Source organism: Palaemon carinicauda, chromosome 26 (genome assembly GCF_036898095.1).
Source record: "Palaemon carinicauda isolate YSFRI2023 chromosome 26, ASM3689809v2, whole genome shotgun sequence".
NCBI lineage: Eukaryota > Metazoa > Arthropoda > Malacostraca > Decapoda > Palaemonidae > Palaemon > Palaemon carinicauda.
In genome coordinates, this window is record NC_090750.1 from 90025380 (window position 1) to 90039806 (window position 14427).

The 14427-nt window shown below is 37.8% G+C and overlaps 1 protein-coding gene across 1 annotated transcript in view; it reads right to left on the reverse strand.

Moving 5' to 3' along the window:
• Nucleotides 1-5789: 5789 nt before the first annotated feature.
• The window catches only part of LOC137620272 (fatty acid-binding protein-like), an 82170-nt gene continuing 73532 nt past the window's right edge, over nucleotides 5790-14427 (reverse strand). Inside the window, exons 4-5 of the mRNA XM_068350505.1 lie at nucleotides 6837-6938; nucleotides 5790-6415 (exon numbers count right to left, since the gene is read on the reverse strand). Coding sequence (XP_068206606.1) covers nucleotides 6359-6415; nucleotides 6837-6938 — 159 coding nt within the window. The 3' untranslated portion in view covers nucleotides 5790-6358. The remainder of the gene's footprint in view (nucleotides 6416-6836; nucleotides 6939-14427) is intronic.

The window sequence follows — 14427 nt, forward strand, 5'->3', positions numbered from 1 at the left end:
TAATCCACCCTGGATTTCCACTTTTAGTGCATAGTGCTTTGTGTCTTTTGCTCATCATTATCACTAAGTGTGCTCATCATTATCTGTGCTTCGCTTGTATTTTTCCTAGCCTAACTATCCAAAACTGAATCATTTAATGTTTAACTTCCCACAAGTCTTGACCAGAATTGGGGTGAGATACCAGCCACGAGCAACTATATACCAACCCAATAGGAGTAATGGTGATGCAGCTACACCAGGCTGTCAAACCTTTGATAATTCTTCAACTTTCAGTGACTAGCCTTGCCAGAAGTAACCCCATTTAATTGACTCGGGGGGGGGGGGGGGGGGTGTTTGTACAGCTAGGAAGAATTTGTAGTTTTTACATTAAAACAGTTTCCTGAACTAAACACAACTTCTCTAAAATTGAGACATTGGATCTTCCCATGCTGATATTTGCATTGTCAATGTTTCTTCTACGAATTATATACTACTTATTTAGAATTATTAAGGGCATTGATTGCAAATGCATGTTTGAGAAGTATGTCCTGAGTATATCCTCTTCATCTGGCCAAAGGATTGGTAATCAGATTTCAAGTTGTGTCCTTACTGAGATTTTTCATTCTAATAATCTACCATGATTTTAATATTGTTTATCCTCTTTAATATACAATATTGATATAATATGTGGTACAGTACTGTTGTTTAATTAGGTTACTGTGTGCGTTAAACCAGTCTTTTCATAGATTCTTAATTTTCTTTGCATTTAAATCTTCCCAGTCTATCCAATATTTAGTACTGCCATTAATATGCAGTTTATTCTGAATCAATATCAGTCTTTTAGGAGTTTTATTCCTTCTGTGATGAAACTGGAATTATCTTTCAAAACTTTTGTTTGAATTTCTAGAAGAAATTAAGACTTGTTGGGTTTTTTAGTTGTTGAGTAGATTAACGAGTCTTGTTTCATAGTACAGTAGTGTACGGTATAGGTTTTCTTATTAATTTTACTTTATTTTTTCTTTTTCCTCATACTTTATTTTTCATAGGTTTTCATATTCATTTTATGATGTTCTTTTTTTTTGTTTTGTTTTCTCTAGTACTTTATTCTTCTCAATTTATGAGTCTTGTTTCATAGTACAGTAGTGTACGGTATAGGTTTTCTTATTAATTTTACTTTATTTTTTCTTTTTCTTCATACTTTATTTTTCATAGGTTTTCATATTAATTTTATGGTGTTCTTTTTTTTGTTTTGTTTTCTCTAGTACTTTATTCTTCTCAATTTCCTTTTCAGCTCTGATAGCTTTCCTTGTTGAACCCTTTGTGTTTCCAGCAATCTGTCTTTCCGAGAGTTGCAGTGGGTGCTTAGATGATGACAAAAAGAGCTTTTGTGACCTCAAAGTTTCTTAATCTATTTTCAGACCATAAACAAATAAACAAGGGTTAACTTTATTTTTGCACTATATGGTAACAGGAAATTTAGGGAAGAATCTGAAAAGATTGGGTGGGGGGGGGCTGTTAAATTTCTCCGGGCACTAAGTCAAAATATTGCCCCCAGAATCATAATGCGAATAGTCTACATTCCTAAGATTAAGCGTATGCTAACGACAGGTGAGAAAACAAAAATGACTGCAGGTGTTTTGAGACTACCTTAACAAGATCATTAATTAACCTCTGCAATTTCTTAATGACTCCAGTTCAAGAATCTTTTCAAACAAACAGGCTAGTCAGTGAGAAAGAACAAATCTTTTCATCTAGCCTACACCTCAATGTATGTAGATTGTACAAAGTAAACTTGCAGTATATTAATAGCTACTTTATTCCATGTGAGTACAAACATGACATGATTATAAATATGTAGTAGCCACTTTTATTAGTTTATTTTTCAAAGTGTTTCAAATTCCAATTACCTTCGCCATTCTTGTATAAATATTACTACATTGCAGTAAGAGATAAGGACAACTTAAGATATAATGGAAATTAAAAAGAAATTATACCACATGACAATATAGTTGCACCAATAATATTTTTCAGAGCAAGAACAATAGACTAGAAATTAACATTATGAATAGGTATAGAAGGAAATTAAAAATTCAATAACCATATAAAGGTGGTGGTAATGAAGTAACATGGACATTTTTAACTATTGAATGGAATGTTATGAAGGGTAAGAAATTACATACTAAACAGTATGTGCGGAACAAGACAAATGAAAGAGAAAAAAATATACTAAAAACATTGAACAGACATTTTTGGTGATGTTGCAAAGGCTAGCCTCGAACCCTAACTTGAGTAGTATTTCTATTTTCTGATATATCCATAAGCATTAATTTTCTGAGGCATCACCCTCCTCATTGAGTGTACCTGACCATTTTTCTGTCATTGGAGGCTGAAAGCAGAAACAGGTATATGGTCCATAGAAAATAGAATTGGCCATGAAAACGGGTTGCATTTTTCATATATTGTAAACGATTAGTTAAAGAGATGGTGGAAGACCAAGATAAGGAAACATGGGAAATGTTGTGGAAACAGAGTTTTTTGAAATATAGTACAGTAGTATATACTATAAGCATGATATATTTTAAAAATTGAAGAGGTAAGAAATTATAGATGAAACCCAACTACATAGATAAAAAGTAAAGTGAAAAATGAAATTAAGAGAAAAAATTAATAAAATAATGTAAAAATTGTTGGATATCACAAGGATTCAAGGATTAGTGATGACAAGCCTTCTTTGAGAGAAGAAGCAGCGTAAATGTAAACAATAAGCAACAAACTCCGAAACTCGTGAATTTCCAGATATGGCGGCGTTTAGTAATCTCCATTAACACCTTATTTATACGTAAGTTACATAAGTTATTCGCGTTAATTTATCAAATTTATACATCGAAGAGCAGGTTATTTGGTAAATATGATGTTTTAATTTCTATCCATTTCTAATCACGAATACTTAACCAAAACCAGCTCTAATTTTTCGGTTTCATCTTACGTTTTAACAAAAGTCGTAAAACTATTCTAACCAGCATATTTCAATAGATATCCACTATTTAATTAGTTTTTACACCATAACCATGATTTGTAGCAATATTAATGGTCAGAAATTCAGGAAAAGTACTTAGTAACCAGTGGGGAAATATATAGTTCATGTAATTGGCTTGAAATTAAGACATCATAATTACCTATAATTTCTATTATGTCCATCAAATCCCAAATGGTCTTATCTCTGCCGTCCCAAAAATGATTTTAGCCCTACTGTTTTACAAATGGTCTTTGCTCTGCCGTCCCCCAAATGGTCTTTGCTCTGCCGTCCCCTAAATGGTCTTAGCTCTGCCGTCCCTCAAATGGTCTTAGCTCTGCCGTCCCCCAAAATGTTCTTAACTCTGCCATTCCCCAATTTGTCTTAGCTCTGCCGTCCCCTTAATGGTCGTATCTCTGCCGACCCCCAAATGGTCTTTGCCCTGCCGTCCCCTAAATGGTCTTAGCTCTGCCGTCTCCCAAATGGTCTTAGCTCTGCCGTCCCCCTAATGGTCATATCTCTGCCATCCCCCAAAATGGTCTTAACTCTGCCGTCCCCCAAATTGTCTTTGCTCCACTGTAGCTTGCTTTGCTCACAAGTAAATATTATTTCCCTGCTCTTTTTTGCCTTAAGCGGCTGCAAACGATGTATGTGCAGTAACCCGCTATCACTTTTCTAAAGACAATGAAATAGCATTTGCCTTTTAATCGATCAATACATTAAGTTACTATCCTCAGCCCCCATTAGTCATAAAGAGAAAAATGTCAAAATAGCCAGCGCTCGTTCATTTATTATAGCGAATTCTAGTTTGAATATCAAATTTTAACCAGTTATTTGTACCATAGAGTACATAATACATAGAATGAGTGCCGATGGGCTATATAGCCAATCCGCATTGTCATTTTTTTTTTAAGTATGGTTATTCTACCGTTGCAGACTGAAGCATTTTTTATGCTATAACGAGGTTACCCGTATAAATTTTATATCAACACACACCCAAATATCATTTTGACCAGAAATGACCTAGTTGAGGTTTATGAACACGAAAGGCAGTAACGATTACATAGGTGTGCTTAACACTAAGGAAGCAATTATAGTACATGTATTGTAATTAAGTCAAGGTTGAATGTGGGAGATTTAAAAGAAATTATAGAAACAGGAATGAAAATGATTGGATACGTGAGTTCTGGAGAGAGAGAAATGATACAACAGAGTATTTGCTTAGCTGTTGAGAATTAAGAAAATTTTTGAAGTAGCATATAATTAAGGAAATTAGAAATGCCAACGAAAGACTTTGACCGATATTAGACCTGTTATGAAATTTGAGAATAAACGTAAGTAGGCGGTAACTTGTAAAAATAAAATTTTCTGCAGATTGCACCTGTTAGAAAGATTGACGACTACTAATTATGTTGCTTGGTGATGCTAGTTTTGAATGATCCACTCATGGTTCATTAATTGATCTAATGCCATATATGTAATACCTAAAAAATAACTAGTGAAAATGGCGTCTATCACAGATTTTCTGTAGTTAGTGGGCCTAACCAAATTTGATTAGCGTTCGGGGAAAATTATAGAAGTCAATGTAAATGTTTATTCGCAGTTGTATTTAATACAGTATCCCTCCGTATTAAGTCATATAGTTTTGATTTTTTAATTGATTATTTAAAGTAATTTGTATTTTCCCTAACTATACAAACTTGAGTCCTTTAAGTTTTACTTCCATCCTCATCCATCCTTCAAATCCAAGGTAAAGGTCGGAGTGGCTACTCAGTGTGCATACAAGGGGCTGGGGCTTCCTCGCTACCCACTAATAACAGCCAACACTTAGTTATAATTTTTAACAGCCTTGTTCCAGCTAGGCCTATGCTAAAAACATACGTACTCTGGATAAAGGCCTCAGATTTGTATAGTCAAGAAAAATACAGATAGATTTAAAATTATGCAACTTTGGATGTTGTGTCCACTGACCGGTACCTGCTCTCCCTCTCCTCCACTAGACCCCACCATAATCAGTGGCAGTTTCCATCGGCAACTAAGCCTAATTACATTTATGGTCATTTGCTGTATTATATATTTTTACTGCGTTAAAAATAATTCGGAGTTTGACGTAGTAGTATGCAATCTTTTAATGCTATTGCAAAATATTGTTATTAACAGGAAGGGTGTAGAAAATGAGAATGTACAATGCGATACCTTCAAGGTTTATGAAATTACAGTACACTGGAAGTGGCGGGAGGTGACCCAAGAAGAGAGCTCTCTCCTTCATGCCAGCACAAAGCCTGGATGCCATTGAAATTTATGTCATCTTCACCACCATTTTCCCTCCACCTCCTGTTAAATGCATCCTCCATAGACCTTTTCACCGCATTTGAACCGTCCTGGCATGACAATCTGTTGGAAACATGTTTGAGATCTGCTTAAGCTGAATAATTCTTGTATTGTCTGCAACCTCACCATCTTTGTGAGCTGGGATGTGGGGTTTGGAGGAGTCTATAGGTCTACTGTACCTGCTGTGTCAGCAGTTATTGTCTGTCCCTCCTTGGTCCTAGCTTGATGGAGAGGGTCAATGGCAGCGATCATATATATATTTGGTCAGTCTCTAGGGCATTGTCACTGTCCCTTGCCCCTGCCTTTCATGAGAGACCTTTAAAATACTCTTTACGTTCTTCCCTTGAGAGGTTCCTCGCAAGTTCTTGGTAAACAAGCAACGGAGGCTTTTGCCATTACGTCAAGAATAAGGATAACTTAAGACTCAGGCTTCATCCAAAAAGGGTAAAAAAATGGACGAATTGTCTGCACATTTATTAAGAGAGGGCAAATTTTCATTATACATATAGCAAAACTCAATTTTTGAAATTTAAAGAATCTCAGTCATGAGTTTCAGTTTTATACTGATAATACTGTGTCTATATAAAAAACTTATAACTATAAAAGTCCTTAAATGAGTAAGAGTTCATAAGTATATATAACTAATAGGAATATAGAAAATGGTCTATAACAACAACAACAACTGGAGACATGACAATGTCCTACAATAGGCTAAGCATTTGAAATCCCGTTAGTCCTTCGTATTGTAAGTCCCTGACTCTACTTTTATCAAGTCAGGAACGTTTCGGACTTTGCAATAAGTGACTGCCAGTTCAAGGTCTTTGGGGAATAATTTTCCAGTACGGTATAAGAGCAGAGGAAATATAACTTTCAAAAGATCCTATAAGTCCAACGCCCTGAATAGTGGTTCACAACTTGGCACGAGCCCCGCCGTAATAATATCAGCAGTATCCGTAGTAAATTTCAGGCGTAGCAAATCCCCGAGAAAGTCATAGGTTAGGTAGGAGGAATGGCGAGAATAAGGATGGAATTGCTTCAAGCTCTTTTGAAGTAGCGGTGACATGTTGTTCCAGATTCCACATGCTTGAGGGTCTGAAATGAAAAGATAATTGGTTTTAAAGAGATTTGAGAATGAGTAGCTTGGATCTTAAGATATTTTATACTTTTTATTCATTACTGTACTTCTTATAGTTAGTTTATTTCCTTATTACCGTTCCTTGGTGGGCTATTTTTCCCTGTCGGAGCCCTTGGGCTTGTATTGTCCTGCTTTAACAACTAGGGTAGTAGCTTAGCTAGTAATGATAATAATAATTACAAATACTATATATTAGTGGCTTAGAAATGTGGCGTCTGACTGGTAGGAAACATGAGGTGTCTTTTCTCTTAGCCTGAAACATTTTGGATATGTTATGTGAAATGGGCTAGGTTTAATTCATCAGCTAGTCATGGTGAGAGAGAGAGATAGAGAGAGAGGATTATTGATATAAGTGTGAGGCAGTTGAGTTAACCTTACCATTACAAGACTGTCGTCTGAGAACTCCCTCAGGACCTCGGTCGTATATGTGTCGGATTTCTGCGTGTGTTTGATGACGTTATCTTCAAATGTGAATACATTCTGAAATGAAAAAGAAAAGTTCAAAATGATTATACGCCTAGCATTTAAGATTGAATGTACAGTGAACCTTTTTTTATCGCGGTAGATAGGTTCCAGACCCGGCCGCGATAGGTGAAAATCCGCGAAGTAGTGACATCATATTTACCTATTTATTTAACATGTATATTCGGACTTTTAAATCCTTCCCTTGTACGTAGTACTGTTAAGAAACTACCCTTTAATGTACAGAACACTTAATGCATGTACTACAGCACCCTAAACTAAAACAGGCACAAATATTAAAGGCGATTTTATATCATGCGTTTCCTAAACACCTAAAAAGCACGATAAAAAATGGCAACCAATGTTTTGTTTACGTTCATCTCTGATCATAATGAAGAAACAAACTCATTTAGTGTACACATATATGTATAGGTTAGTTTTTGCATCGATTATATTGATTATACAGTATGTTGATTTTGTTATTACCAATGTTTTACTTAATTTTTCTTAGGACTTCCAAATGAAATGTTTTTCTTTAGGACGCTGCCTGAAACGACGGCGTCATAAAGTACTGTACGCTCAGTAAACAACCGCGCTCAGAACAAACAAGGCATTTAACGCGCATGATGAAAGTGATAAATAATGATACAGTACAGTATTTACAGTAAAAGCATTTACAAAATATGTTACCTTACAAATATAATTTACCGTATCTATATAAAATCATACAGTACTGTACAGTACATATTGTACGTAGCAAAGCAGGAAAACAATTTACGAGAGAGAGAGAGAGAGAGAGAGAGAGAGAGAGAGAGATTGTTTTACGTACGTACTGTAAATGTAAATTTTAAACAAAAAAAGTCAATTTACGAGAGAGAGAGAGAGAGAGAGAGAGAGAGAGAGAGAGAGAGAGATTGTTTTACGTATGTAAATGTAAATTTTAAACAAAAAAAATATGATAGGTTACAACATGTTGACTTCTAAAACCTTCCCTTTAACTTAATGCATACAGTACTAAACTAAAACAGGCACAAATATTAAAATGTTAGAATATTAAAGTAAAAAATAAAGATTGTTACTGTACTCACCACGAAAGAAGTTCAAGAAAAACTTGAATGATGATGGCGATGAATTTGCTGCACAGTAGAAATGATGATGATGAAGCTGATGATGTCTTCTACTGTGCAGCCAATGATGTATTTTACGTCTCTTCAGACGGAGGTGTCTTTTCCTGGGACACCTCTTCAACTTCTTCAATTTCTTCCGAAGGCGTAGTAGCAGGAGGAACTGGCTCTTTTTTGCGAGGCTGGAAGAACATTGTGATCGGAAGTTGTTGCCGCTGCTTCTTTTTTCGATCTAAGAGCATCCTGTAGGGAGTCATGATGTCATCGACCTTGTTGGAGAATTGCATAGACCGAACCATATCCTCGTCCCACTCTTGCAACATTTCTTTCACCTCCTTTATATGGTTGCAGACCTTGGCAAGCCGTTCTAGTGTTAAGCCCGTTTCTTCGACATTTTCTTGGGTCTCTTCCTGGGTTTCACTCTCTTCTTCGCTTGCCGATTTCGTCAGGTCTTCGAGGTCTGCGTCAGTTAGGGGCTGGGAATGGCAGTCCAACAACTCGTCGACGTCTTCAGTCGTCATGTCGCCAAACCCGTCACCTCCAATTATGGCAGCCAACTGCACAGCTTTGCGTATTGCAGAGTGTTGGATTTCCGACGGAGTAAATCCCTCGTCGTCGTAAACAATCTCGGGCCACAACTTCTTCCAGCTCGCATTCACAGTTGCAGGTTTCATCTCTTGAAGTGCCTTCTGAATATTCTTCAGGCACGTGGCTGTGGTGTACTGCCGCCAGTATGCCTTCAAGTTAAAATCTTCATCCTCATCCTCTTGGGCAGCATCCACACACACAACGAGGTCCGCCAAGGTATTCTTCGTGTAGAGGGCCTTGAACGCCCTGATAACCCCCTGGTCCATCGGTTGAATTAATGACGTGGTGTTGGGTGGCAGGAACTCAACCTGAACGCCCTCACGCGACAGGTCAGTTGCGTGTCCATCAGCGTTATCCATAAGGAGAAGGATCTTGAATGGCAAGCCCTTCTCTATGAAATATTCATTGACTTGCGGGATGAAACACTGGTGGAACCTGTTGGAGGTCAGCATCTTTGTAATCCATGCTTTTGGATTATGCATCCAGTACACGGGAAAGAGATTCTTATTCTTATTTTTCAAAGCGCGAGGATTTTTCGACTTATAAATAAGCCCCGGCTTTAGCAAAAATCCAGCAGCATTGCCACACATCACGAGGGTAACGCGATCCTTGAATGCGTTAAAGTCAGAGGCTTTGGCTTCCTCTTTGAACAGGAAAGTTCGCGACGGCATTCTCTTCCAAAACAAGCCGGTCTCATCCATATTAAAGACTTGTTCCGGCTTGTATCCACCTTCGGCGATAATATTCTTGAACGTCTGGTTCACGTAAGTTTCAGCAGCGGCAGTGTCAGCCGAAGCAGCCTCGCCATGCAGGGAAACGCTTTTCAGGGCGAAGCATTTCTGAAACTTCGCGAACCATCCTTTGCTGGCGGAAAAACGTTGTTTCTGAGGCTGGGAATCAGTGGATGTCCCTGGTTGAGGTTCATCTGCATCATCATCTTCTTCAGCATGGTTGCCGTCGTCGTCTTGAGGTTCCTTTGCAGCAAAATTCTCATGCAAGCTCAAAGCCTTTGTTCGGATGGTGTTCGTATCTAAGGCTATGTTCTTCTTCCGGCAGTCGGCAATCCACACAGCTAAAGCACCTTCCATGCGAACGATCGTTTTATTACGCGTTGTAACGACTCGCTTCGCTGATCTGCTAAAGGTGATTGCAGCCGTCTTTCTAATTTTCGCCTCGTCCTTCTTGATATAGCGAACAGTAGATTCGTTGATTCCAAAATGGCGCGCTGCGGCCGCGTAGCTTCTACCGTCTTTCAACATATCGAGAAGTGTCACCTTCTCAGCAATCGTCATCATCCTTCGGTGGCGTTTAGGCTCACTACTAGCCTTAGTAGAAGCAGAACGCTTGGGAGGCATTGTAAAGTAGGATTTAACAGAAAGTTCAACAAAAAGTTCAACTTAAAACAGTCGCACACAGCACAGATTAAACTTCACAAACTTAATAACGTCTACTCAGCGATACGGCATAAGAGAAAGTGGACGACCCGGGCCCACGAGAACCTAGATGCTGCGGGTTGGAGATGCGGGCAAAACACCAATCACAGGCTAGATAACAAAACTTGAGTTCTGATTCGTCATCTATCAGCGCTTGAACCAATCACCCCGCGTATACTGTACGTACAGTATTAATAATAATCATACATACATATACCAAAGGCACTTCCCCCAATTTTGGGGGGTAGCCGACATCAACAAGAAACAAAACAAAAAAGGGGACCTCTACTCTCTACATTCCTCCAGCCTAACCAGGGACTCAGCCGAGTTCAGCTGGTACTGCTAGGGTGCCACAGCCCAACCTCCCACATTTCCACCACAGATGAAGCTTCATACTGCTGAGTCCCCTACTGCTGCTACCTCCGCGGTCATCTAAGGCACCGGAGGAAGCAGCAGGGCCTACCGGAACTGCGTCACAATCGCTCGCCATTCATTCCTATTTCTAGCACGCTCTCTTGCCTCTCTCACATCTATCCTCCTATCACCCAGAGCTTTCTTCACACCATCCATCCACCCAAACCTTGGCCTTCCTCTTGTACTTCTCCCATCAACTCTTGCATTCATCACCTTCTTTAGCAGACAGCCATTTTCCATTCTCTCAACATGGCCAAACCACCTCAACACATTCATATCCACTCTAGCCGCTAACTCATTTCTTACACCCGTTCTCACCCTCACCACTTCGTTCCTAACCCTATCTACTCTAGATAAACCAGCCATACTCCTCAGACACTTCATCTCAAACACATTCAATTTCTGTCTCTCCATCACTTTCATTCCCCACAACTCCGATCCATACATTACAGTTGGTACAATCACTTTCTCATATAGAACTCTCTTTACATTCATGCCCAACCCTCTATTTTTTACTACTCCCTTAACTGCCCCCAACACTTTGCAACCTTCATTGACTCTCTGACGTACAATTGCTTCCACTCCACCATTTGGTGCAACAACAGACCCCAAGTACTTAAACTGATCCACCTCCTCAAGTAACTCTCCATTCAACATGACATTCAACCTTGCACCACCTTCCCTTCTCGTACATCTCATAACGTTACTCTTACCCACATTAACTCTCAACTTCCTTCTCTCACACACCCTTCCAAATTCTGTCACTAGTCGGTCAAGCTTCTCTTCTGTGTCTGCTACCAGTACAGTATCATCCGCAAACAACAACTGATTTACCTCCCATTCATGATCATTCTCGCCTACCAGTTTTAATCCTCGTCCAAGCACTCGAGCATTCACCTCTCTCACCACTCCATCAACATACAAGTTAAACAACCACGGCGACATCACACATCCCTGTCTCAGCCCCACTCTCACCGGAAACCAATCGCTCACTTCATTTCCTATTCTAACACATGCTTTACTACCTTTGTAGAAACTTTTCACTGCTTGCAACAACCTTCCACCAACTCCATATAACCTCATCACATTCCACATTGCTTCCCTATCAACTCTATCATATGCTTTCTCCATATCTATAAACGCAACATACACCTCCTTACCTTTTGCTAAATATTTCTCGCATATCTGCCTAACTGTAAAAATCTGATTCATACAACCCCTACCTCTTCTAAAACCACCCTGTATTTCCAAGATTGCATTCTCTTTTATCCTTAATCCTATTAATCAGTACTCTACCATACACTTTTCCAACTACACCCAACAAACTAATACCTCTTGAATTACAACACTCATGCACATCTCCCTTACCCTTATATAATAATAATAAATAATGATAATAATACAGTAATAATAATAATAATAATAATGATAATAACAATAATAATTTTATTAACAACAACAACAATAATAATAATAATAACAATAATAATAATAGCTTTACGTATGCTATTTTATTCTTTTGTAGGATGTCTCTCTCTCTCTCTCTCTCTCTCTCTCTCTCTCTCTCTCGTACGCTTATTCGAAATGTGATTTTTGCAACAAAGAATATTATTGGATGCAGTACTACGTACGTATACATACAAAAGATTCATGGAAAAGAAGCACATCCATTACATTTGTAGTACAGTAGTAGCCATCAGCAGCCTTACACCATTCTAATATGGTATGACTGCATCTGATTTGCATTTCATGTTCGATTTAATTTTACTACGTACTGTATACAGTACTGAATTATCGTATGATCACATTCTCATTTCGTGTTTTATTTCTTTCTGTGCTGAATTATATATCATATGTAATGCAATGAACAATCAGTAAGAGCAGATATTACTAATTACAGTATTAATGGAATTACAGGTAACGAAATATCGTATTTGGGGGTCTTCAGATTTCGCGGTATTTTCGAAATTTCCGGAAAATCCGCAATATGTATATATATATGGGTTATGGAAAAAACCCGCGAAGTGCTGAATCCGCGATGGTTGAACCGCGAAGTAGCAAGGGTTCACTGTACAGTATATCCCAGAAAAAGTATTTATTTACTTCGGATAGTCGTAATATCGCTCGCAAAAATATTATACAGCCGGAAGCTGCTGAAGGGAACTTCCATTAGGACGACATGGCTCGAGATAAAAAATCTCATCTTACGGTATCTCATTGCAGGTCACTAAATCTCTAAGTAGGTCTAACCCTACTATGCTTTAGAGTTGATGAAATTAGAAATAATTATAGTCCTAGAATTTAGAATGGAATGTATATTCTGGAAGAAACTTTTTATTTACTCTGTTGGCTTTAAAATCTCATTGTATTTCATTGTTGGTCAGTATATCTCTAAGTAGGCATAGGCCTACGCTTTGATGGTGATGAAATTCGAAATAATTATAGGCCTGGCATTTAGAATAGATTTTGTATCTTGGAAAAAGTATTTGTTTATCCTGTTGGCTTTTTTAAAAATCTCTTCGTGTTTCATTGAGTCAGTAAATTTCTAAGTACGGTAGGTCTCCTGGCTAGTACAGTGGTGACGTGTTCGCCTAGCATTCGCTTGGCAGCAGATCGATCCCACCCTGGGACCGTGAGTTTAAGCTGTTTACTGGGGAGGGCACTGCTGTGGTTGGGCACCACAGTGGGGGGTTGGGCTTGCCCGACTGACGTTCTGGTGAGCATCTATTCTTATAAAACTAGAACTAAAACCAGACACCTTTAACCTTTATTGATTTTTTAGTGATGGAATTTCTGGACTAATATTTCATCCGTGATCCCAAATGTTGATTTAGTTTGAAATTTTGGGGGTTTATTTCATCAAAATGTTCATAGAAATATTGATTATATATTTGAATTCTAGTCTTAAGAATAAAGAAATGGTAATTTTGAAGAAATAAAATAGATTTTTCAATTTTGCAATTCAGTGAATTGATATCACTTCATACTTCATCTAATTTCATGAACCATTTTCACATTTAAGGAAAGTTTTTGGATACGTTTTCACCTACTTTTGATGTCGTGTACAAAGAAATTGGGTTTTATTCTACTTTTACCCATTTTTAATATTCTTTCTGTCAGTTAAAAATTCTATTGTTTATTGTTCATAGAAAATGCTTACTGTATATTGATCTTGATGTTGTAGTGAGATGTGCAACAATGAATAAAGTATTTGATTTTTCTATTTGAATAGGCCTAGTCATATAATTTCTCATGGTTTCTGTAACATCTTGTTTCGTTAGTATTCTGGAGTTTGCTTCTATTACGTCCCTGATTATACACAATATATTCGGATAGTCGTTCCGGGGGTTAGAACCCCGTGATTCCTGACGGTAATTCTCTTGTAATATCACTCACAGAAATATTATACAGTAGGAAGCTGCCGAAGGGAACTTCCATCAGGACGACATGGCTACCTCACCCAAAAATAGGTTTTTTCCTACGTCAAAATCCATTTTATTAGATATAAAGTGGAATTATTCCTGACAATTGAAAGTTTTTTTTTTTTTTTCTTTTTATAATTGTCTATCGCTTGATATTTTGTGCATTTTTCATACTGAAGTATTTCTCTATGGGGTGTTCGAAAGGTTCTATACTTTTCTATACTTCTGTGAAGAGTAATTAAAGTAAATATGTCTAAATGTGCCTAAATTTTTGCATTAAAATTAAAATATTTGCTAAAGTTTACTGGTAAGATGCAGTCAACAAACTTCTGTTATTGTGGAGTCTGGTCTACAAAGAAATGCTTTTGTATAGACATTGACTTAAATTGAAGGCACTTCCCAGATAGCTGTCACACAATGACTCTCTCTCTCTCTCTCTCTCTCTCTCTCTCTCTCTCGTGGTTATGTAAAGGATTGTATGGAGTGGTAGGGTTTCCTTCTCTCTCTCTCTCTCTCTCTCTCTCTC